This window comes from Salvelinus fontinalis, chromosome 35 (assembly GCF_029448725.1).
Source record: "Salvelinus fontinalis isolate EN_2023a chromosome 35, ASM2944872v1, whole genome shotgun sequence".
NCBI lineage: Eukaryota > Metazoa > Chordata > Actinopteri > Salmoniformes > Salmonidae > Salvelinus > Salvelinus fontinalis.
Window position 1 is genome coordinate 6,494,658 of NC_074699.1, and position 26,909 is coordinate 6,521,566.

General features: G+C 43.9%; 1 protein-coding gene across 2 annotated transcripts in view; it reads right to left on the bottom strand.

Annotated features, from left to right (window-relative positions):
• LOC129834291 (protein kinase C-binding protein NELL1-like) overlaps positions 1-26,909 on the bottom strand; it is a 466,854-nt gene that overhangs the window by 254,636 nt on the left and 185,309 nt on the right. For both annotated transcript variants that reach the window (XM_055899150.1, XM_055899149.1), the window contains exon 5: positions 4,131-4,227. In XM_055899150.1, coding sequence (XP_055755125.1) covers positions 4,131-4,227 — 97 coding nt within the window. The remainder of the gene's footprint in view (positions 1-4,130; positions 4,228-26,909) is intronic.

Sequence of the window (26,909 nt, forward strand, 5' to 3'; positions counted from 1 at the left end):
GCTTCATGAGGAATGCTTTTCCAGCAGTCTTGAAGGAGTTCCCACATATGCTGAGCACTTGTTGGCTGCTTTTCCTTCAATCTGCAGTCCAACTCATCCCAAAACATCTAAATTAGGTTGAGGTCAGGTGATTGTTGAGGCCAGCAATCCATCACTCTCCTTCTTGGTCAAATAGCCGTTACACAGCCTGGAGGTGTGTTGGGTCCTATTGAAAAACAACTTATAGTCCCATTAAGCGCAAACGAGATGGAATGGCGTATCGCTGCAGAATGCTGTGGTTGCCATGCTGGTTAAGTTTGCCTTGAATTCTAAATAAATCACTGAAGTGTCACCAGCAACACCATCACACCTCCTACAACATGTTTCACGGTGGGAATCACACAGAGATAATCCGTTCACCTACTCTGCGTCTCACGAAGCGGTTGGAACCAAACATTTCAAATTTGCAATCATCAGACCAAAGGACAGAAATCAAATCAAATCAAAGTTTATTTCTCACGTGCGCCGAATACAACAGGTGTAGACCTTACAGTGAAATGCTTACTTACAGGCTCTAACCAATAGTGTGTGGAAAAAAGGTGTGGGTGTGTAGGTAAGTAAAGAAATAAAACAACAGTAAAAAGACATTTGACAAAAAGAGTAGCAAGGCTATATACAGACACTGGTTAGTCAGGCTTATTGAGGTAGTATGTACATGAATGTATAGTTAAAGTGACTATGCATATAAGATAAACAGAGAGTAGCAGCAGCGTAAATGAGGGGTTGGGGGAGCAAACAATGCAAATAGTCCGGGTAACCATTTGGTTACCTGTTCAGGAGTCTTCTGGCTTGTGGTTAAAAACTGTTGAGAAGCCTTTTTGTCCTAGACTTGGCACTCCGGTACCGCTTGCCATGTGGTAGTAGAGAGAACAGTCTATGACTGGCGTGGCTGGGGTCTTTGACAATTTTCAGGGCCTTCCTCTGACACCGCCTGGTGTAGAGGTCCTGGATGGCAGGCAGCTTTGCCACAATGATGTCCTGGGCCGTACTCACTACCCTCTGAAGTGCCTTGCGGTCGGAGGCCGAGCAATTGCCGTACCAGGCAGTGATGCAACCGGTCAGGATGCTCTCGATGTTGCAGCTGTAGAACCTTTTGAGGATCTCAGGACCCATGCCAAATCTTTTTAGTTTCCTAAGGGGGAATAGGCTTTGTCGTGCCCTCTTCATGACTGTCTTGGTGTGTTTGGACCATTCTAGTTTGTTGTTGATGTGGACACCAAGGAAATTGAAGCTCTCAACCACGGGTCTAATGTCCATTGCCCATGTTTCTTGGCCCAAGCAAGTCTTTTATTCTTATTGGTGTCCTTTAGTAGTGGTTTCTTTGCAGCAATTCAACCATGAAGGCCTGATTCACACAGTCTCCTCTGAACAGTTGATGTTGAGATGTGTCTGTTACTTGAACTTGAAATTTCTGATCTGAGGCTGGTAACTAATGGACTTATCCTCTGCAGCAGAGGTAACTCTGGGTCTTCCTTTCCTGTGGTGGTCCTCATGAGAGATAGTTTCATCATAGCGCATGATGGTTTTTGCAACTGCACTTGAAGAAACTTTAAAAGTTCTTGACATTTTCCTGATTGATCTTCATGTCTTAAAGTAATGATCGACTGTCGTTTCTCTTTGAGCTATTCTTGCCATAATATGGACTTGGTCTTTTAAGAAATATAGCTTTTCTTCTGTATACCCCCCTACCATGTCATAACATTTACATTTACATTTTAGTCATTTAGCAGACGCTCTTATCCAGAGCGACTTACAGTAGAGTGCATACATTTTATTACATTTTTACATACTGAGACACGGATATCCCTACCGGCCAAACCCTCCCTACCGGCCAAACCCTCCCTAACCCGGACGACGCTATGCCAATTGTGCGTCGCCCCACGGATCTCCCGGTTGCGGCCGGCTGCGACAGAGCCTGGGCGCGAACCCAGCCCAGCCTGGGCGCGAACCCAGAGACTCTGGTGGTGCAGTTAGCACTGCGATGCAGTGCCCTAGACCACTGCGCCACCCGGGAGATCATAACACAACACAACTGGCTCAAATGCATTAAAAAGGAAAGAAATTCCACAAATTAACTTTTAACAAGGCACACTTGTTAATTGAAATACATTCCAGGTGACCACCTCACGAAACTGGTTGAGAGAGAGTGTGCAAAGCTGTCATCAAGGCAAAGGGGGACTACTTTGAAGAATCTCAAATCTAAAAAAAATTATTTTGCACTTTTTTGATTACTACATGATTCCATATGTGTTATTTCATAGTTTTGATATCTTCACTATTCATCTACAATGTAGAAAATAGTAAAAATAAAGAAAAACCCTTGAATGAGTAGGTGTGTCCAAACTTTTGACTGGTACTGTAGGTGTGATTTTAATTTCCAGCACATTTCCTGCAGCAAATCAATCTCTGAACACAGCAAAACAAATCCCCTCCTCCCTCATCCCCAGTCACACCTTGGACGCTTCTCGTTTTCTAGGCCATCTGTCTCAGCTCTTTCTTCCCATCAACTCTAACTTAAACGCTGCTGCACCTTAGACTGGAGCTAGACAGCTACTGTTTCAACTGCCTGAATATATTTTCAGGCACACTGCATGAAACCAAGATGATATAGAGCAGTCTTTAAACACTGATTTTGTCTTCCTTAGAGAAAGAGAAGAGGAGTTCTTGATTGTTTGTGTGGGCCCAGTAATTATCATACGAGTGGAGAGAGAATACTACAAGGTATGGGTACTACAGATGCTGTGGATAATAGAAGATGACACTGGCTGTATCCCAAATGAACACAGGCACTGAGACTGTGGGTGTCCTGGGAGGCATGGGATAATCTATTCAGGCTCTACACTGTATTGCTGATCAATACATGAGATGAAATGAAGATAGAAAATAGGTGTAGGAATATCGGTCAGTTGATCTCTCTACGCCTCCTATTTTTGTCTTTCTGTCCCCACTCCCCTTCCTCTTTCTCCCTACCACTCTATCAATAATAAAGCTATGTTGAGGTTGCATTATGTAGAGTCTTATCATATCATGGTGTTGTTACTGATGGTGATGAATAGAGCCCAACAGTGTAGGTGTCATGATACCCATAAAACTTAGCGTCCGTTTTTCCACCATTAATCTTTCCCATTAAAATAAGGGCTGTTTCGTGTAAAGTTACCCTGGCGTGAAGTTTTGATAACCATGTAAATCTCTCTTGGACAAAGTGATTTTTATCAATGTATTCGGCTATTTTTACTCTCAAATTCGAAATTGCTAATTAGCATCAAAGTAGACATCATGCAAAACTACAAATCCCGGCAAGCTTCTGCATGTCTTCTCTAGCTGATACCTTTGCTAACAGGTATTGTGTCAATTCAAACTCTGCACAAGACAGTTCACATAATTGTCCATTGAAATAAATATTGCCTTTTTATTCATTACTACATTTAGCTAACATTAGATAGTTCATCCAGAGATTCTTACCTTTGCCTCGATTTGGCAGTCTCGTCCAGATCAGCATGGCATTTGTGGTTTTTTATGGTAGCCACATTAGAAGCTAATTAGCAGGTCATTTTAGGGGGGGGGTCCATACATGTGAATATATTTATAAAAGTGTACCTTGTGCTAGAGAGACTTACACAGTTATCAAAGTGTCACGCCAGGGTAAGCCTACACGCAACACAGCCCCAAAATCATTGCTTCTAAAATCACTTATGAGATAAATTAATTTTAACCAATTCCCTGTTTGACCTCTAGAGTTTATGGGTATTATGATACTGATACATACTGTGGTACTCTATAGTGTACAAACACTTTAACCTTGACAGGGATGTTTTACGAGTATAGCTGTGTAGGAACGGTAGGGCAGTTTTACCTGATAATCACTAGATGACCATGCTACAAAGGACACATTTGGCTAGTGAGCAAGTACTCTTTGTTTTTAATTCAGGGTAAGTCTAGTAAAATCATATTTTCGGAGAGAAAGCATGGTACTGCCGTCCATAGAATGACAAGATAGTGAAGACTGTGTTACCTTGAAGAAGCCATGCATGCTTATTATATGGTTATATGGTTACAGTGATCGTGTATATGGTGGTGAAAGGTTTGTTTACCTTGAAGAAGCCGTGCTTATGGCTATGCTGACCCAGCCACACTCCGCTGCCCAGGGTCAGATCCATCTGAGGTGGATCTATCACTCGCTCGTAAATCCTGCCAGCAACAAACAACAGAGAGACTGTCAGATTCTGAAATCTCACACACACACATAGACTTCAACGCTGAGGAGGGAATGTGTCTAGCAGATTCCTGCTCAACTGCTTTTTTATGGATATTTTTGCATTAATAATGACTTTGTTTGCTCAGAATGTTTATAATAATTACGCCAACAATGAAGAAGAAGAAGGAAAGGGGGACTCCAAGCTAGGCTGAAAAGACGGGCTACACGGCCTCCTCTTCCTTGTTTCCTGATGGCTAATGTCCATCCAATCACTGGAAAATAAACTCTGTAAACTGAGAGGTCTATTAAGGCGATTGAAGTCTTGTTCTGAGATCAAAGTGTATTTTACTGTGTGTTTTTGGCTCATGGCTTACGGACTAAACACTCAACTCTGTAATCAACCAGACAGCTTTTACATTTTCTGTATGAAAGAGAGGCGGTTCCTGGTCAAAATAGGGGGGAGGGGTATGTTTCCTCATCAACAAATCCTGATGTATCATAGTTGAAAACCTCTTGAGCTCCTGTTCATTCGACCCGTTGCGCAAAAGTGCCTCAGCAACCTGCAGAGTGGTTGGAAGACCTGAGAGAGCGATAAAATGGCAAGATTTAGAGAATCTGTCCACAACAACCATAATAGTGGTGAAACCATCAAATGGAGGGAGATCAGTGACGTTTCCCTGCTGGAGCATGTCGGGGAGATTTGGTCTGGGCACATATTGAACAGGAGTTGGCATAGCGGGTGACATCCTACGCCAAGGTGGGACTCTAGTACCTATCGGAGATTGATTGAATTGTGCGGATGATACCTTGGTGTCCAGTGGTGAGGGATGTGTGTGCCCAGGTCAACAGCCAATCTCTTACCCCCTTGGGGATGTAGATGCGTTCAGGAGGGCAGGTAGCAGAAGCGGGTTCCCTCTCCAGAGCCTGCCGGATGTACACATCTATGTCCCAAAACACGGGCCCACGATACAGGAGGACAACATGATGGGTTGGAGGGCTCTTACCGGACTCGCAATAGATGTGGAACCACAGGGTACGGGAAAGCAGGTCTTTCGGCATCCTGGTGCCCAGGCGGTGATTTCCATCCTTGACCAGGAGTTGATGTGGTTATGACGTTGGAGCCAAGGGAGGCCGAGGATTACTTTTCATATGGGTGTGGAGTTGATGAGGAAGGGAAGGCTTTCCTGGTGCATGGGTCCCACGGTTGAAGGTGAGTGGTGCTGTGATGTGCATGATTGTGCCAGATCCCAATGGTCGATTATCCAGGACTTGGACCGTAAAAGGAGAGGAGAGCGGGTACAAGGTTATGTCCAGGGTGGAGGCCAGGGCCTGGTTGATGAAATTCCCTGTGGCACTGGCGTCCACTACAGCTGAAAGCCAGCCAGCCAGTGAAATGGAAACCAGAAAGGGTTTGGTGGAAAACAATGATAGAATACTCACGCCTACCCTGGGAGACGGAAGATCACGGGGCCACTCCTCTGCCCTAGTAGAACTAGGGTTGGGATTCACCGGACACCGCTGAAGTCGGTGCCCCTCCTGGCCACCATAGGGACAGAGCCCCAGCTGTCTCTGGCGACTCCGCTCTACCGTGAAGATGTGTGACTCCTACCTACTTGGCTTCAGGCTCTGGCTCAGGACAGCCAAAGGCTGCCACGCTCCGGAAGGTGAGGGCCTACTCAGCAGCAGCTCCCTCTGTGCCCCCCAAAAACTGCCCTGAACAGAGTCATAAACCTCTCGTAGGAACCCAGCTCCAACACCTTTCCGGTCAGCAGGGAAATGGCTGTGGCAACCTTGGACTTCTCGGTGGTGGGCAAAATAGAGGAAGGCACTGGAGTAGGAAGCAATGGCATTTCGACGGGGTCCCTTCATACTTGTCCGGGAGGGACAATCAGGCTCCGCCTCCCGCGGCAGACTGCTGGGTAGGCCTTTGGGACTGCTGAAACTAGTGTCAAGATGGTGGAGGACGCGGAGGACATCTTCTGTAGCCGCACACAGTTGAACCAGCTGATCATGGTGTTGGCAGAGTAAGTATCCCTGTTCACCAACAATCAGAGATGTTTTCTTCTGCAACTTCCATAATTACTGAGGCAGTATTCTATGAAGTATACACTGAGTCAGAAGGCAGGTGCAGAAAGAGAGTTTAATAAGAAAACAAATCAGATGAACAAAACAGGCGTAGCGTACTGAGTGAATGAATGTGAAAACAAACCAATACTGCCTGATGACTGAGGCTACCTAGGCTAAATAAAGGGAAGCTAATCAAGGTGATGAAGAAGTCCAGGTGTGCATAATGATGGTTGCCAGGACCCGGTGGTTAGTAGACCAGCGACGTTTAGCGCTAAAGAGGTGGAGCGGGAGTAGGCGTGACACAAATACAATTCTTTTAGCTTTTTTTATATTTAAGACTAACTTATTCCTTGCCAACCATTCTGAAACTACCTGCAGCAATGATTTCATACGCTGTAGTAGCTGACGTGTATAGTGTTGAGTCATCTGTAAAGATTGAAAAAAGTAAGAGGCCGATACAGCTGCCTTGGGGAATTCCTGAAATTTCCTGGATTATGTTCAAATAAAATTAAATGAAATGTTATTGGTCACATATACATGGTTAGCAGATGTTATTGCGAGTGTAGCAAAATGCTTGTGCTTCTAGATCCGACAGTGCAGCAATCTAACATGTAATCTAACAATTCCACAACTACATAATACACACAAATCTAAGTAAAGGAATGGAATAAGAATATGTAAATGTACATATATGATGAGCAATGACAGAGAGGCATAGGCAAGATGCAATAGAATACAGTATATACGTACATATGAATTGAGTAAGGCAAGATATGTAAACATTATTAAAGTGGCATTATTAATGTGACTTGTGATAAAAAAATTTGAAGTGGCCAATGATTTCAAGTCTGTATGTAGGCAGCAGCTTCAATGTGTTAGTGATGGCTGTTTAACAGTCTGATGGCCTTCAGATAGAAGCTGTTTTTCTATCTCTATGTCCCAGCTTTGATGCACCTGTACTGACCTCGCCTTCTAGATGGTAGTGGGGTGAACAGGCAGTGGCTCCGGTGGTTGTTGTCCTTGATTATCTTTTTGGCCTTCCTGTGACATTCGGTGCTGTAGGTGTCATGGAGGGCAGGTAGTTTGCCCCCGGTGGTGCATTGTGCTGACCGCACCACCCTCTGGAGAGCCCTGCAGTTGTGGGCTGTGCAGTTGCCGTACCAGGCGGTGATACAGCCCGACAGGATGCTCTCAATTGTGCATCTGTAAAAGTTTGTGAGGGTTTTAGGTGACAAGCCATGTTTCTTCAGCTTCCTGAGGGTGGACCATTTCAGTTTGTCCATAATTTGTACGCCAAAGAACTTAAATCTTTCCACCTTCTCCACTGCTGTCCTGTCGATGTGGATAGGGGGGGTGCTCCCTCTACTGTTTCCTGAAGTCCACGATCATCTCCTGAGTGTTTATCCGCCACCACACTCCGAGTGCCCTCACGTCCTTCCTGTAAGCTGTCTCGTTGTTGTTGGTAATCAAGCCTACTACTGTTGTGTCGTCTGCAAACTTGATGATTGAGTGGGAGGCGTTCATGACCATGCAGTCATGGGTGAACAGGGAGTACAGGAGGGGGCTGAGTACACTCCCCTGTGGGGCCCCAGTGTTGAGGATCAGCGAAGTGGAGATGTTGTTTCCTACCCTCACCACCTGGGGGGCCCGTCAGGAAGTCCAGGACCCAATTGCACAGGGTGGGGTTGAGACTCAGGGCCTCAAGCTTATGATGAGCTTGGAGGGTACTATAGTTTTGATTGCTGAGCTATAGTCAATGAACAGCATTCTTACACAGGTATTCTTCTTGTCCAGATGGGATAGGGCAGTGTGCAGTGTGATGGCCTAGTGAAGTGGGTCTTGGGTGACAGGTAAGGTGAAGGTGATATGATCCTTGACTAGTCTCAAAGCACTTCATGATGACAGACGTCAGTGCTACGGGGTGATAGTAATTTAGTTCAGTTATCTTTGCTTTCTTGGGTACCTGAACAATGGTGGCCATCTTGAAGCATGTGGGGACAGCAATAGGGAGAGATTGAATATGTTCGTCAACACACCAGCCAGCTGGTCTGTGCATGCTCTGAGGAAGCAGCTAGGGATGCCGTCTGGGCCGGCAGCCTTGCGAGGGTTAACATGTTTAAATGTTTTACTCATGTCGGCCATGGAGAAGGAGAGCTCACAGTCCTGGATAGCGGGCCGCTTCGGTGGCACTGTATTATCCTCAAAGCGGGCAAAGAAGATGTTCAGTTTGTCTGGAAGCAAGACGTCGGTGTCCTTGACGTGGCTGGTGTTCCTGTTGTAGTCTGTGATTGTCTCTTAGACCCTGCCACATGTCTCGTGTCTGTTGAATTGTGAATCCACTTTGTCTCTATACTGAGATTTAGATTGTCATATTGCCTTGCAGAGAGAATAATTACACTGTTTGTATTTGGCCATATTCCCAGTCACCTTTCCATGGTTAAATTCGATGGTTCGCACTTTCAGTTTTGCGTGAATGCCGCCATCTATCCACAGTTTCTGGTTAAGGTAGGTTTTAATAGCCACAGTAGGTACAACATCTCCAATACACTTCCTTATAAACTCACTCACAGAAACAGCGTTTTCGTCATTATTATTCTCTGTCCCAGTCCGGGTGATCAAAATAATTTTGAAGCATGGATTCCGATTGGTCAGACCAGCATTGAATAGTCCTTAGATCGGGTACATCCTGTTTGAGTTTCTGCCTATAAGAATGGAGGAGCAAAATGGTGTCGTAGTCAGATTAGTTAGAGTAGCAGTGATCCAGTTTTTTCCAGCACGAGTGCTGCAGTCAATATGCTGACAGAATTTAGGTAGCCTTGTTAAAATCCCCAGCTACAGTAAGTGCAGCCTCAGGATATATGTTTTCCAGTTTGCAGAAAGTCCAGTGAAGTTCCTTGAGGACCGTCATGGTATCGGCTTGAGGGTGTATATAAATGGCTGTGACAATAACCGAGGAGAATTCCCTTGGGAGATAATACAGTCGACATTTGATTGTGAGGAATTCTAGGTCAGGTGAACCAAAGGACTTGAGTTCCTGTATGTTGTTACAATTACACCTTGAGTCGTTAATCATGAAAACATACCCCTTCTTCTTCCCGGAGAGATGTTTTTTCCTGATGGCGCGACGCACAAAGAGAGGCTTCCATTAAAAAACACCCCCTGTGTTCTGTTAGACAGGCAACTCTGTAGCCACATTATAGCAGGGGGAGTAAACACATAACACATACCGTTTCCATCAGCAGACTATGATCAATAATGTCAAAAGCCCCACCGAAGTCTAACAAAACAGCTAGCGCAATCGTTTTATCATCAATTTCTCTAAGCCTAACATCAGTCATTTGTGTAAGTGCCATGCTTGTTGAATATCCTTCCCTATAAGCGTGCTGAAAGTCTGTTGTCAGTTTGTTTACTATAAAATAGCATTGTATCTGGTCAAACACATTTTTCACCAAATGTTTACTGAGGGTTGGTAACGGGCTGATTGCTCAGCTGTTTGAACCACAAAAGGGGGCTTCTCACAAGAATGGGCTTTGGGTGAGGGAAATGAACCTGTAGCCATATTACTTCAACAGTATTTGACATGAGATCCTCTCTAGTATTTACAGGAATGTGATTCTGAATATAAACAGCAACACCTTCAAATTTTGCTACATAAGACTGAATCGAGGCGGTCGGTCACATATTACTACAACAGTATTTAAAACCTGTTATGGCTGCACGCTGAATATTGAAAAAACTGGAAAATGTGTGCACATTTTCAAACGGCCTCCTAAGAAACTTTTTATTTTCCAATATGCATATATTTACTACTGTTGGATAGATAACAGTCTGTAGTTTCTAAAAAGGTTTGAATTGTTTCTCTAAGTCGAACAGAAATATTTTTACAGCCATTTTCCCAGCCGAATTGAGTTTCCCAAAATGCGATGTGTCTCTTTAAGACCTTCTCTATAAAAGGCCATTTGACTTGGGACCATATAAACACGTCAGAGGCGTTCGACAGACTGTAATGCGGAAGTGAGAATTGAAAGGAGTCGAATATCTCGTCCCTGGACTGAATAACAGAACTTCTTGTGAGACCTGCGCAGTTAAAATAAAAATCCGGGCGCGAAGGATAATTTGATCTCGGCTTCTGGAACAAGGTAGATAACGTTGAATATGATGCCTGACTACGATATTATTTGCTACATGTCACAAAATCATCCTAAAGTATGTTTTTTCAATATACTTTAATTATATTATTGCAATTTATTCTGGACTTTAGATGTGAAACGACGGAAGAATTTTTTGAAGAAACGCTTTCTGGCGCAGCAATGCTACCGTGCTAGCTAACCAAAGAGGGAAATAATTCGTTCTGGAACCCAACTAAAGACTCTACTGGACATTGGACCCCGTTACAACATTCTGATGGAGTACCAAGAAAGATAAGACCCAATTTGGGATGCTTTTTCATATAAATGTCGAACTGTTGAATGCTAACTCTGCTAACTATGCTAGGCTAGCGCTTGACTAGAATCAATGCTGCCTTATGCTAGCTTATGATGTTAGCTAATATAACGATATATTGTGTTTTCGCTGTAAAACACTTCAAAAATCGGAAATGTTGTCTGTATTCACAAGATATCTGTCTTTCATTAGTTATCCACCATATGTTTTTCTGAAATGTTTTATGAGGTGTAATTAGTAGCCGACGTTGGTGTATGTATTTTCTCTGGCTACTCCCGGCTGGATTCAGACTGTAGCTATGTATTAGCATTTTTGGGTAGCATCAATGTAAAACAGATTTATAGCTAAAATATGCACTTTTTATGAACAAAACATAGATTTATTGTGTAACATGTTATATGACTGTCATCTGAGGTCGTTTTTTCTGGGCTCTTTAGGTTGGTTTTAGTTTATTTCGGTTGGTTGTGCATGCTACTTCAATCATAATTCATACTTCATAATCATAATTCATACGTGTCTGTCCACTTTTGTATTTGGTGGTGAGCTAACATAAATATATGTGGTGTTTTCTCTGTAAAACATTTAAAAAATCGGACATGTTGGCTGGATTGACAAGATGTTTATCTTTCAAATGCTGTATTGGACTTGTTAATGTGTAAAAGTTAAATATTTTTAAAAAATAGATTTTGAATTTCGCGCCCTGCAGGGGTGTCATTTTCGGTCCGAGGTCGGGCTTGCACGCCAAACAGGTTAACATGAGATCCTCTCTAAGCTTTTACAGGAATGTGCTTCTATATATAAACAGCAATGTTATAACCATGTATTGCTACCACTGTACTATCAAATGTATTATCTAAGTGAGTTTCAGAATAAGAATGTCATCTGTTACTTTGATTAACCTTGTTTCTTAAGCAACACATGTTAAAAACTTTTCTCAATAGGGGGGTCGCCATTTCGACTTTGTAAAAAATCGGTCCCAAATTAAACTTCCTCGTACTCAATTCTTGCTCGTACAATATGCATATTATTATTACTATTGGATAGAAAACACTCTCTAGTTTCTAAAACCGTTTGAATTATATCTGGTGAGTAAAACAGAACTCATTTTGCAGCAAACTTCCTGTCAGGAACTGAAAAATCTGAAATCGGGGGCTATGTTCCAGGGTCAGTTTATTAGTTTGCATGGAATCTATGGGTCTACATGCACTGCATACGCCTTCCCCTAGATGTCAGTAAGCAGTGAGAATTGGAATGGGGTGTCTAGCTAGATCTGAGGCCGAACAAGACTTCTTGGAACGGAAGGACTGGTCTTTTTATCGTCTGGCCTGACGCAAGATGGACGTGTGCATTGCGCTCTGAAAAGCTTTCGTTTTATAAGTTAGATATCTCCGGGTCTGATTTAATTTGATGTATGTGTTAAAAATATCATAATGTAGTTATTTTAAACCGAGTTATATAAGTTTATATCAGTATATTGCGATTTTCGGTATTTTCTTTGTTCTTCGTTATGCAGAGTTGGACACATCTGCGCCACATGGCTAACGTTTGCTGATAATTACACAGTTGAAGACGACCTTCTACAACCGAGCAACGATTATTCTGGACAAATGACAACTTGTACAAGATTCTGATGGAAGCTCATCAAATAGTAAGAACTATTTATGATGTTAATTCGTATTGCTGTCGAAAATGTTAAACTATTATTCCGCCATTAATTTCGGTGCGGTCTCGCTTTAACGCACGCTGTATGTCGTAGTAACGTTAATTTTTTAAATCTAACACAGCGGTTGCATTAAGAACTAATGTATCTTTCATTTGCTGTCCAACCTGTATTTTTTTGTCAAGTTTATGATTAGATTAGGTGCCTCTCCCAAGATTTCTCCCGACATTTTGTTTGCAGTTTGGCTACTATTCTCATTGTATAACCACGATTTGTGTCGCTAAATATGCACATTTTTGAACAAACCATATATGTATTGTGTAATATGATGTTATAGGACTGTCATCTGAAGAAGTTTGAGAAGGTTAGTGAAAATATTAATATCTTTTGCTGGTTTATTCGCTATCGCTAACTTTATGTTGAATGAATGGGGCTGTGTGGTAGGCAATTGTAGTAAGCTAATATAATGCTATTGTAACGGCTTGTGCTCTCCTCATCCTCAGATGAGGTGAGGAGAGAGGGATCTGAAGACCAAAACGCAGCTTGTGGGAAATAAGCCATCTTTATTATAACAACGATAAAGATGGCAACACGAAACGAAACAAACACTTTCAAAACTACAAAATAACAAAACGACGTTGACGAGACCTGAACATAAACTTACATAACTAAACATAAACTTACGTACAGGAAACAGACGACATCGAAACGAAAACGAAACAAACAAACGCTACAGTCCCATGTGGTACGAACATAACATACGGACACAGGAGACAATCACCCACAAACAAACAGTGAGAATGCCCTACCTAAATATGACTCTTGATTAGAGGAAAACGCAAACCACCTGCCTCTAATCAAGAGCCATACCAGGCAAACCAAAACCAACATAGAAACAGAAAACATAGAATGCCCACCCAACCTCACGTCCTGACCAACTAACACACATAACAACTAACATAAATAGGTCAGGAACGTGACAGTACCCCCCCCACAAGGTGCGAACTCCGGACGCACCAGCACAAGGACTAGGGGAGGGTCTGGGTGGGCATCTAACCACGGTGGTGGCTCAGGCTCCGGGCGCGGTTCCCACCCCACCATAATCCATCCTAGCTTCCTCCCTCCAAAAATGTCCACCCTCTTTTCTCCCCCACAAAATCCTCTTAATAACATACCCAATAAGGACAACACCGGGACAGAGAGATAAATCAATACAGAGGGATAGATAAGAATATAGAGGTAGATAAAGATAGAGAGGGAGATCAGGATAGAGGGGCAACTCCGGACTGAAAGGCAGCTCCGGACAGAGAGACAGCTCTGGACTGATGGGCAGTTCTGGGTATCTAGCCTTTTTAGGCTGAAGGGCAGCTCATGGCTGACTGACGACTCTCGACGCTCATGGCTGGCTGACGGCTCTCGACGCTCATGGCAGGCTGACGGCTCTCGACGCTCATGGCAGGCTGACGGCTCTCGACGCTCATGGCAGGCTGACGGCTCTCGACGCTCATGGCAGGCTGACGGCTCTCGACGCTCATGGCGCTCTGACGGCTCTGGCTGCTCATGGCGCTCTGACGGCTCTGGCTGCTCATGGCGCTCTGACGGCTCTGGCTGCTCATGGCGCTCTGACGGCTCTGGCTGCTCATGGCTCTCTGACGGCTCTGGCTGCTCATGGCTCTCTGACGGCTCTGGCTGCTCATGGCTCTCTGACGGCTCTGGCTGCTCATGGCTCGCTGGCGGCTCTGGCAGATCCTGTCTGGTTGGCGGCTCTGGCAGATCCTGTCTGGTTGGCGGCTCTGGCAGATCCTGTCTGGTTGGCGGCTCTGGCAGATCCTGTCTGGTTGGCGGCTCTGGCAGATCCTGTCTGGCGGGCGGCTTTAGCGGCTCCTGTCTGGCTGACGGCTCTAGCGGCTCCTGTCTGGCGGATGGCTCTGTAGGCTCATAGCAGACGGGCGGCTTTGCAGGCTCATGGCAGACGGGCGGCTTTGCAGGCTCCTGGCAGACGGATGACTCAGATGGCGCTGGGGAGACGGATGGCTCAGATGGCGCTGGGGAGACGGATGGCTCAGATGGCGCTGGGGAGACGGATGGCTCAGATGGCGCTGGGGAGACGGATGGCTCAGATGGCGCTGGTGAGACGGATGGCTCTGACCGGATACGGCGCACTGTAGACCTTTTGCGTGGTGCCGGAACTGGAGGCACCGTGCTAATGATAAGCACCTTCCTACTAGTGCGGGGAGCAGGGACAGGGCACACTGTATTCTCAAAGCCTACTCTATCCCTGATGCGTGGTACCGGCACTGGTGACGCCGGGCTGAGGACAAGCACATCAGGATTAGTAGGGGGAGAAGATACAGTTTGTACAGGGCTCTGGAGACGCACTGGTAGCTTAGTGCGTGGGCCCGGAACTGGAGGCACCGGGCTAGATACACGCACTACAGGGAGAGTGCGTGGAGGAGGAACAGGGCTCAGGATACGCACTGGTAGCCTAGTGCGTAGTGTAGACACTGTAGGTACTAGGCTGGGGCGGGGAGGTGGTGCCGGAAATACCGGACCGTGGAGGCGTACTGGCACTCTTGAGCATTGAGCTTGCCCAACCTTACCTGGTTGAATACTCCCGGTTGCCCGACCAGTGCGGGGAGGTGGAATAACCCGCACCGGGCTATGTAGGCGAACCGGGGAAACCATGCGTAAGGCAGGTGCCATGTATGCCGGCCCGAGGAGACGCACTGGAGACCAGACGCGTTGAGCCGGCCTCATGACACCTGGCTCAATACTCAATCTAGCCCTACCAGTGCGGGGAGGTGGAATAACCCGCACTGGGCTATGCACTCGTACAGGAGACACCGTGCGCTCTACTGCGTAACACGGCGCCTGCCCGTACTCCCGCTCTCCACGGTAAGCCTGGGAAGTGGGCGCAGGTCTCCTACCTGCCCTTGGCCCACTACCTCCTAGCCCCCCCCAAGAAATTTTTGGGTGTTACTTACGGGCTTTTTTGGCTTCCGTGCCAGACGCGTTCCCTCATAGCTCCGGTTCCTCTCTCCGGTAGCCTCTGCTCTCCTCCGTGCCTCCAGCTCAGCTTTGGGACGGCGATATTCTCCCTGCTGTGCCCATGGACCTTCTCCATTCATTATCTGTTCCCATGTCCAGAAATCCTTGTTTTTCTCCTGTCCCTTACTCCGTTTATTTTTCCCTTGCCGCTTGGTCTTAGCGTGGTGGGTGATTCTGTAACGGCTTGTGCTCTCCTCATCCTCAGATGAGGTGAGGAGAGAGGGATCTGAAGACCAAAACGCAGCTTGTGGGAAATAAGCCATCTTTATTATAACAACGATAAAGATGGCAACACGAAACGAAACAAACACTTTCAAAACTACAAAATAACAAAACGACGTTGACGAGACCTGAACATAAACTTACTTAACCTGTTGGGGATGGGGGCGCTGTTTAGACTATTTATGCTAATGTGGCTAATTTTTTAAACGGCTTCCCACAAAATCCTTGATCGTACAATATGCATATTATTATTATTATTGGATAGAAAACAGTCTATAGTTTCTATAGGAGTTGAAATTTTGTCTCTAAGTGGAACAGAGCCCATTCTACAGCAATTTCCCTGACATGGAGTCAGATTTGAGAAACGTTGGCCACTTTTCTGAAGTCATTTAAACGGGCACTGTCGTTGCTATGACTATACGGACACTTCTTACGTCTTCCCCTGGATGCCTTTACGTGATGACGATTCCAACGGGCTCGATTGCTCGTTCACAGGCCCTACAAATGAAAAAAACCTTTAGCTAGCAAGTCTTTTCTTGCTGCGTAACGCGCGTGGAAGACACCGACCCTCTCCTGTTCCAAGCGTTAGTTTAGCCTGTTATATTTCTCCGGTCATCTTTTCACTCGTTATAGGAGTTACAAACATCACAAAGTAGTTAATTTAAAGCGTTTTATAGCAATTTATATCCGTTTAGTGCGATTTTGGGACATTTATTTTTGCAACGATGTGAAAAGTTGGGCACGCTTTTCAGTTCATCCCGAACGTAGTTGACATTTCCACATGGCAAGAGGACAGCTTTCCACCAAAAGACGATTTCTCCCAAGAAAGGATCCTTTGCCCAAGATACTGATGGAAGAACAGCTCAAGGTAGGACATTTTTATTATGATAAATCGTGTTTCTGTCGAAACATTTTAGTGGCTTAGGACGCCATGTTTTTTGACGTAGCTTCGCTTGGCGCAAACTGTATTGAAAAGTAAGGATAAATTAAAAAATGTAATAACGCAATTGTATTAAGAATTAAATTGTCTATCAATCCCTGTCCACCCTATATTTTTTAGTCACGTTTATGAGTATTTATGTATAAGAGTAGATCACTGTCTAAGTGGCGCAAGGACGTTTTCTTTACCAGCTTGTCTACATTTCACATTGTCTAACCATGATTTTGGTGGCTAAATATAAACATTTTCGATCAAACTGTATATGCATGTTGTAATGTGATGTTACAGGAGTGTCATCGGAAGAATTCTGAGAAGGTTAGTGAAAAAATTAATATCTTTTGGCGATGTTGACTTTTATCGCTCACTTTGGCTAGAATCAATGCTGGGCTGCTAATTGCTATGTGCTAAGCTAATATAACGATTTATTGTGTTTTCGCTGTAAGACACTTAGAAAATCTGAAATATTGTCTGTATTCACAGGATCTGTGTCTTTCGATTCGTGTATGCTGTGTATTTTTACGAAATGTTTGATGATTAGTAGTTAGGTAAACACGTTGCTCATTGTAATTATTCTAGTCCATTTGTGATGGTGGGTGCAATTGTAAACTATGCCATATACCTGAAATATGCACTTTTTTCTAACAAAACCTATCCCATACCATAAATATGTTATCAGACTGTCATCTAATGAGTTTTTTTGTTGGTTAGGGGCTATAAATATCTTAGTTTAGCCGAATTGGTGATGGCTACTGGTGTTGGTGGACAAATAAAAGATGGTGGATTATGCTAATGTGTTTTTAGGTAATAGATGTACATCTTTACATATTGTGTCTTCCCTGTAAAACATTTTAAAAATCGGAAATGTTGACTGGATTCATAAGATCTGTGTCTTTCATTAGCTGTATTGGACTTTAATGTGTGAAAGTTAAATATTTTAAAAAAATATTTTTTTTGAATTTCGCGGCACTGGTTTTTCAGTGGGGGGGGGGGGGGTGTGCCGCTAGCGCCACGCTGATCCTAGACAGGATAACTAAACATAAACTTACGTACAGGAAACAGACGACATCGAAACGAAAACGAAACAAACAAACGCTACAGTCCCATGTGGTACGAACATAACATACGGACACAGGAGACAATCACCCACAAACAAACAGTGAGAATGCCCTACCTAAATATGACTCTTGATTAGAGGAAAACGCAAACCACCTGCCTCTAATCAAGAGCCATACCAGGCAAACCAAAACCAACATAGAAACAGAAAACATAGAATGCCCACCCAACCTCACGTCCTGACCAACTAACACACATAACAACTAACATAAATAGGTCAGGAACGTGACAGCTATATTGTGTTGTCGCTGTAAAACACTTAAAAAATCTGAAATATTGGCTGGATTCACAAGATGTTTGTCTTCAATTTGCTGTACACCGTGTATTTTTCCTAAATGTTTTATGATGAGTATTTAGGTATTTCATGTTGGTTTCTTTAGTTATTCTAGCTGCTTTGGTAAGAGTTGTGATGGTGGCTGCAATGTAAAACTATGATTTATACCTGAAATATGCACATTTTTCTAACAAAACATATGCTATACAATAAATATGTTATCAGACTGTCATCTGATGAAGTTGTTTCTTGGTTAGTGACTATTTATATCTTTATTTGGTCGAATTTGTGATAGCTACCTATGTAGTAAAAAAATTGTGAAAAAAAAGTTGGGTCTTTTGCTATCGTGGTTAGCTAATAGAAATACATAGTGTTTTCCCTGTAAAACATTTAAAAATCGGAAATGATGGCTGGATTTACAAGATGTGTATCTTTCATCTGGTGTCTTGGACTTGTGATTTCATGATATTTAGATGCTAGTATTTACTTGTGGCGCTATGCTAGGCTATGCTAGTCAGCTTTTTTACTGATGAGGGTGCTCCCGGATCCAGGATGAGTACCAAGTAGAAGTTAACGTGGGCTATTTTTAGCACTTTCTGGGATGCTTGATTTGTTTTCATTGCTTTACTGGGAAGCTTAGCAGAAGTAGACATGCTTGTGTTATTAATGTTAGTGCAGGGTGAGCCGCACACGGTGGACTTCCCTATTAAGGCACACCGCCTCTGTGCTAACAGTATAACTAGTTTATAGTCACATGATTACTGCACACAATAGCTGTAGAATCAGTAGAGGCATTCAGGGCAGTTTGAGGGACATAAATTAGGTTACTTACATTGCGTCTTCAACACCCCTGGGATAATGTACATTTACTCAAGCATTGTGACAACTCAACATAATGGCAGGGATTAACTGAGCTGGGCTTGGGTCATTGATAAGTCGTTGTCTCAACGCAGCCTTATAATGCTGTGAAATGATCCAGCAACCCAGATTATAAAACAAGCTTTGCTTCCAGAAGGTATCAAAATTGTCAATAAATGTTACACCAACAGAGCTGCAATAGTCTTGTGTTCAGTTATGGAAGGCTAAAAATAAAATGTAGGGATCGCACAGGGCCATATATTACAGAGCGTTTGGTGGTGCCAAGCAGAGACCCAATCAGTTCTTTAAAATCCTTCCATGCACAACTCTAGCACCGTCATTAAGTTTGCAGACGACACCACGATGAGGCAGCCTATAGGGAGGAGGTCAGAGATCTGGCAGTGTGGTGCCAGGTGAACAACCTCTCCCTCAACATCAGCCAGACAAATATACTGATCGTGGATTACAGGAAGCGGAGGGCCAAGGACGCCCCCATCCACATGGATGGGACTGTAGTGGAATGGGTCGAGATCTTCAAGTTCCTCTGTGTCCACATTACTATGGAGTTAATATGGTCCACACACAGTTGTGAAAGGGGCACGTCAGCATCTCTTCCCTCTCAGGAGGCTGACATTTTTGCATGTGCCCTCAGATCCTCAAAAAGTTCTACAGCTGCACCACTGAGAGCATCTTGACTGGCTGCATCGCCGCTTGGCACTGTAACTGCAAAGCACCCGACCACAAGACGCTACATAGGGTGGTGAGTACGGCACCATACAGCACTGGGGCCGAGCTCCCTGCCTGCCAGGACCTCTACACCAGGCACTGTCAGAGGAAGGCCCAAAAATGTTTCAAAGTCACCCAAGCCATACACTGTTCTCTCTGCTACTGCATAGCAAGCAGTACCAGTGCACCAAAGCTGGAACCAAAAGTACCCTAATCAACTTCTACACCCAAGCCATAAGACTGCTAAATAGCTAAGCAAATGGCTACCCGGACTACCTGCATTGACCCTTTTTTTGCACTAACTCTCTTGTACTGAATCTATGCACAGATACCATAGTGACATCCCCCCACACACACACTACATACACCCACACACACATAGCACGCTCACACATTCATAATGACGCCACACACCGGCACTCACACACACATTCACAATCACCACTTATGCTGCTGTTACTGTCTATCCTTTTGCCAATTCACTTTACCCCTCCCTATATGTACCTAGCTACCTCAATTACCACGCACCCCTGCACATCGACTCGGTACTGGTACTCCCTGTATATAGTCATGTTACCTTTACTCGTTATTGTCATTTGTTATTCACTGTGTATTTATTCCTCATGCCACTATTTCAATGTTTTTAGTTTTATCTTAACTCTGCATTGTTGGAAAAGGGCCTATAAGTCGGCTTGGGGAGTATCCAGATTGTCATACCTTCATACCGACCTTATGCCATACCGGTATATTCGGTAATACAGGCACTGAACACAGGGGCCGCTATTGTAATCCGAAGGATAGCAATGTTAACAAGTACATGTAACATACCATAGAGATTACTAACTAAATGCTAACCAGCGCATTGCAAACCTTTTATAGTCTACTACCTAAAGTATTTGTAGCTCATAAAGATATATAAGAAACCAAAAAATTCAACTCATCTGATGCAGCACTCCATCACTATCCTTTTTGGTCAAATAGTGGCTTGCGAAAGTATTTACCCCCCTTATCATTTTTATGATAATGTCACGTTCCTGACCTGTTTTCTGTTGTTTTGTATGTGTGTGATGGTCAGGGCGTGAGTTTTGGGTGGGCAGTCTATGTTTTCCGTTTCTATGTTGGTTTTGGGTTGCCTGGTATGGCTCTTAATTAGAGGCAGGTGTTTTGCGTTTTCCTCTAATTGAGAGTCATATTAAGGTAGGAGGTTCTCACTGTTTGTTTGTGGGTGATTGTCGCTGTGTCTGTGTATTTTGCACCACACGGGACTGTAGCGTTTGTTCGTTCGGTTTGTCATAGTCTGTACCTGTTCCTACGTGCTTCGTGTTTTATGTAAGTACTCATGGTTTAGGTCAGTATACATTCGTTATTTTGTAATCCTTCCCAGTGTTTGTTTTCGTGTTTCGTCGTTTACCTTAATAAATTCATTATGTATTCACAACCCGCTGCATGTTGGTCGAATCACTACTCCTCCTCTTCGTATGAAGAGGAGGAGGAACATCGTTACAGATAATTTCTGTATTTTGAATTTGGCGCTCTGCAATTTCACAGGCTGTTAGGTGATGGGCAGGTGGGACACTCGTTTTAAACCGCTGGAGTGTTGCTTTAGCAGTATGCTTAGGGTCATTGTCCTGCTAGAAGGTGAACCTCCATCCCAGTCTCAGATCTCTGGAAGACTGAAACAGGTTTCCCTCAATCATTTTCCTTTGTTTAGCGCCATTCCATCATTCCTTCAATTCTGACCAGTTTCCCAGTCGCTGCCGATGAAAAATATCCCCAAAGCATGATGCTGCCACCACCATGCTTCACTGTGATGATGGTGTTCTCAGGGAGGTAAGACATACATAGTGCCAGACATAGCGTTTTCCTTGGGGCAAAAAAGCTACATTTTAGTCTCATCTGACCAGAGTTCTTTCTTCCATATGTTTGGGGAATCTCCCACATGCCTTTTGGCAAACACCAAACATCTTCGCTTATTTTCTTCAGGCCACTCTTCCGTAAAGCTCAGCTCTGTGGAGTGCACGCCTTAAGTGGTCCTATGGACAGATGCTGTGGAGCTTTGCAGCTCCTTCAAGGTTATATTTGGTCCCTTTGTTGCCTCTCTGATTAATGCTCTCCTTGCCTGGTCTGTGAGTTTTGGTGGGCGGCCCTCTCTTGCCAGGGTTGCTGTGGTGCCATATGCTTTCCATTTTTTAATAATGGATTTAATGGTGCTCCATGGGATGTTCAAAGTTTCTGATATTTTTTTATAACTCAACCCTGATCTGTACTTCTCCACAACTTTGTCCCTGACCTGTTTGGAGAGCTCCTTGGTCTTCATGGTGGTGCCCCTTGCTTAGTGATGTTGCAGACTCTACGGCTTTAAGAACAGGTGTATATATACTGAGATCGTGTGACGGATCATGTGACAATTAGATTGCACACAGGTGGACTTTATTTAACTAATGATGTGACTTCAGAAGGTAATTGGTTACACCAGCTCTTATTTAGGCGCTTCATAGCAAAGGGTGTGAATACATATGCACGCACCACTTTTCCAGTTTTTATTTTTTTGAATTTTTGGGAAATAAGTATTTTTTTTATTTCACTTCACCAATCTGGACTGTTTTATGTATGTCCATTACATGAAATCCAAAGAAAAATCTATTTAAATTACAGGTTGTAATGCAACAAAATAGGAAAAATGCCAAGGGGGTGAGTACCTTTTCAAGGCACTGTAGCCCTTACACAGTCTGGAGGTGTTTTGGTTCATTGTCCTGTTGAAAAACAAATGATTGTCACTAAGCCCAAACCAGATGGGATGGCGTATCGCTGCAGAATGCTGTGGTGCTGGTTAAGTGGTTAACTCACAGACAAAATTTTGACAGTTTTGGAAACTTTCGAGTGTTTTCTATCCTAATCTGACAATTATATGCATATTCTAGTTTCGGGGGCTGAGAAATAGGCCGTTTCAAATGGGTACGTTTTTAAGCCAAAAACGAAAATACTGCCCCCTATACTTAAGAAGATAACAGCAACTTGAAAGTGTAAGACTCCAGCCGTTCAGTCGTGGTGTACTTCTGAATTCTGTCTGGCCTGGTTCCACAGTCATGCTGGAGGAACAGCTCTTCTTCGTAACCCTTATACAGTAGCTGAGAGGGATGTACTGTAGGTACAGAGGGTGTCGCGTTGTTCTTTTGTCGGTGCCTCTGCATCAACTTATTTATATTCATACATGTCTCCCCAAATAGATGCAGGCAAGCCATATGTACCACGGTCCACAACTTGGTCAGTTTCTCCTGGGTCTCCAGGCTTCTCTTCTTCATGCCATTCATCAGCTTTCAGATCCGAATCTGAGCATTGTCTGGGTTATGGCTGTGTTCTCCAGATAACTTGGAGATAACCCAGTCAGTGAGGGTTATGCGACCTCTGCATTCAAAAGCATCATATTCGGGGCACTTAGAGAGGGACTTATTTGCGGTCTGTAGTTCCTGTCTGTAGGTGTAACTTTCATGTGCCAGGATATTTTTTCCACGCACAGAGAAAATAAATGTGGCTTCCATTGCTTGTTCTGCTCCTCTGAGAATAATGAATGCTGACGGGAACAGATATTTTTAAGCAGAATATTTGGAATATTAGCATATGAATGACTTGAAATTTGATTGCTGGGCTATCGTAGCTACCCATCCAACCCATTTATTCAGATACGGCAGTTCAAAGAGGATAGTTTCATAGGTAATAGATTTGGTCTAGTTACTGTTCATTAGCGGCATACATTTGCATTCATTAAATCGCTTAAAATAGCCTATACTCTTGTGTAATGTACAGTCTACTCTACTGTTTGTCTGTCTGGACTGACTGCCTGTCTTGGTGAGAATCTTAAGTTAATAAATACTAAAATTGACTTCTTCAGTTTGTGTGCATAACCTAAAACTAAAACTGTCTTTTAGAATTCATGGGAATGTAATATTTTAATATATTCTCATAACATTTCACTAGTTCAAAATTGTGTGATATCAAACACTTTTCAACCCCAGCTAGGGTTGGGCAGCACTTTCCAACGTTCCAATGTTATAGTCTTGTGAACGTCTCATGCATATTTATTTATTCAAAATGGGAACAATGGGAGTAATGAGAGGTGAAAATGATTTGAATGCGAGTGTCCAGACATGGCAGAGAAGCATTTTAACAGCATTCCAATGTTATAGACTTGTGAATCTCTCATGTATATATTTTTTTATTGACACATACTGATTTCAAACTACATTCTCCTTCATATTATAAAGACATGAGGTCTTTATAATATGAAGGAGAATGTAGTTTGAAATCAGTATGTGTCAATAACAAGGAAATGCCCCCCCACACCATGACTGACCCCACAAAGAAATGCCCCCCCACACCATGACTGACCCACCGCCAAACCGGTCATGCTGGTGGATGTTGCAGGCAGCAGAACGTTCTCCACGGCGTCTCCAGACTCTGTCACGTCTGTCACATGTGCTCATGTGCTCGCCAGAGGTATGGCATTTCTTTGTGGGGCCGGACAGCCCTCCATGTGCTCGCCAGAGGTAGCCTGACTGCCATTAGGTACCGAGATGAGATCCTCAGACCCCTTGTGAGACAGTATGCTGACACATGCACATTTGTGGCCTGCTGGAGGTCATTTTGCATGGCTCTGGCAGTGCTCCTCCTTGCACAAAGGCGGAGGTAGCGGTCCTGCTGCTGGGCTGTTGCCCTCCTACGGCCTCCTCCACGTCTCCTGATGTACTGGCCTGTCTCCTGGTAGTGCCTCCATGCTCTGGACATTACGCTGACAGACACAGCAAACCTTCTTGCCACAGCTCGCATTGATGTGCCATCCTGGATGAGCTGCACTACCTGAGCCACTTGTGTGGGTGTAGACTCCGTCTCAGCTACCACTAGAGTGAGAGCACCGCCAGCATTCAAAAGTGACCAAAACATCAGCCAGGAAGCATAGGAACTGAGAAGTGGTCTGTGGTCACCACCTGCAGAATCACTCCTTTATTGGGGATGTCTTGCTAATTGCCTATAATTTCCACCTTTTGTCTATTCCATTTGCACAACAGCATGTGCAATTTATTGTCAATCAGTGTTGCTTCCTAAGTGGACAGTTTGATTTCACAGAAGTGTGATTGACTTGGAGTTACATTGTGTTGTTTAAGTGGTCCCTTTATTTTTTTGAGCAGTGTATTTTATTTTCATAATTCATTATGCTATAACCTATAGATGATATTCTGCCCATATGAACACATGTATTTTAGTCCATATAAAGAAAAGCTATGCACGACATAATGAAAAGGATTAAACAGAAACAACATTGTTTCAAATTCTTTAATACAAGACTAATAAACGGAAATAGGCTATGCAGCTGGCTTCACAGTTTCTCCGCCAGATAGACCTGCAAGGAAACTCAACATATCTCGATGAAATATGCTAATTTATTGAAAATGAAATACAGAACTATCTAATTTACATAAGCACTCATACCCAGGCCACTACTTTGTAGAAGCACCTTTGGCGATGATTACAGCTGTGACTCATCTTGGGTATGTCTGTATCAGCTTTTCACATCTGGTTTCCTTCCTTGTAGATTTTCTCAAGAATTCTTAAGTTAGATGGGGAGCGGCAGTGAACAGCAATCTTCAAGTTTTTTCTCAGATTTTCAATGGGATTCAAGTCTGGACTTTGCCTGGGCCACTCAAGGACTTTCACATTCTTGTTCTGAAGCCATTCCATTGTTGCTTTTGCTGTCCACTTGGGGTCATTGTCCTGTGGGAACGTAAATCTTCATCCCCATTCTAAGGTAGTTTGTACTCTGAAGTTGGTTCTCAAGGACTTGCATGTATTTGACTCCATTCAATGTTCCCTCTATCCTTACCAGTCTCCCAGTTCCTGCTGCTGAATTGCATCCCCATAGCATAATTCTGCCACCACCTTGCTTCACGGTAGGGTTGGTGTTAGATGGATGTGCCTGGTTTTCTCCAGACATTTCTCATCAGATCATAGAGTCTTTTACCTCAGTCGTTCACATGCAAAATACCATAAAGCTCAGATTGTCAATGTAAATAGTCTGGTTAACCACTTGATTAATTGTTCATCAGTCTTACATGCTGACCACACCACTCGTGTTGTGTGTTATTCAACCATTGCAACCACACATTTGGCATGCCACCCCGGATCCTCTGCAAATACTACCACTGCACCACCGAGAGCATCCTGAACTGCAGCATCACGGACTGGTACGGGAATTGCTCTGTCCACGACTGCAAGGCCCTCCAGCGGGTGTTGAAGATGGCCCAATACATCAGTGGAACCGCGCTCCCACCCATACAGGACATCTACTCGAAACGGTGCCTAAAGAAGGCCCACAGCATCATCAAGGAACCTACACACCCCAGTCACGAGCTGTTCAGGTTCACTCCCTTACCGTCGGGCAGACGGTATACGAGCATGAGGTCTGAAACCAACAGGCTCAGAGACTGTGTCTATCTACAAGCCATCAGACTGCTGAACACTTGAACTGGACTGACCACCTTGGCACACATTCACTCACTCACGCACAGACCCACACAGACATATCACATGTTATGTTTGTATTCTTATGTTTTATTCGTTTTTATTGTTGTTGCATTGTTGAGAAAGAACCTGAACATAAGCATTTCGTTGGATGGTGTACACCACGTGTATCCCGTATATACAACTAATAAAACTTGAAACTTTTAAAAAACACACATGAGCGTGAGGCTGGTCTGGGCATGAACACTGATCCAATAAGGGTGAATAACGCTGATCTAATCTAATAGTTGAGAGGAGAGTGTGTGTACATGTCTGCTCCCTTCTCTCCCTCCAGGGGAAATCGGAGAGTAGAAATGTGGAGCAGAGCAGCTCTCCTCAAGCATGACAGCCAGTCTCACCCTACAGCTTCCTAACACACTCTATTGATAGCTGTACCCTGGCTCTGTCTGCTGACTGGAGACACGAACTGAGTTTGGCATTATCAAGCCAAACGTCCCGAGCCATTCAGCTCCACGTCTCCTCACCAGTCACCTGGAGGTTGTTAACTAGAGCTGTGAGCTCCCTGACAGAAGCCAGTCTCTTCTGGGCTTAAAGGAGCAGTACATCAGTTTTCACCTTTAAAACAGACCACAAGGGATCCATGGCCAAATAATGATTTGTAGGGAAGACTTGGAAGTCCATTCCATTTTGACAGTGAACTGTCAGCAAAATAATATGTTTTGAATGTGGATACCATAAAAGATCTTGAACAAATATGGCTGGTCAGTCTGAGCTAGTTATTTTCCTTTCATATTGTATTTCTTTTTATTTT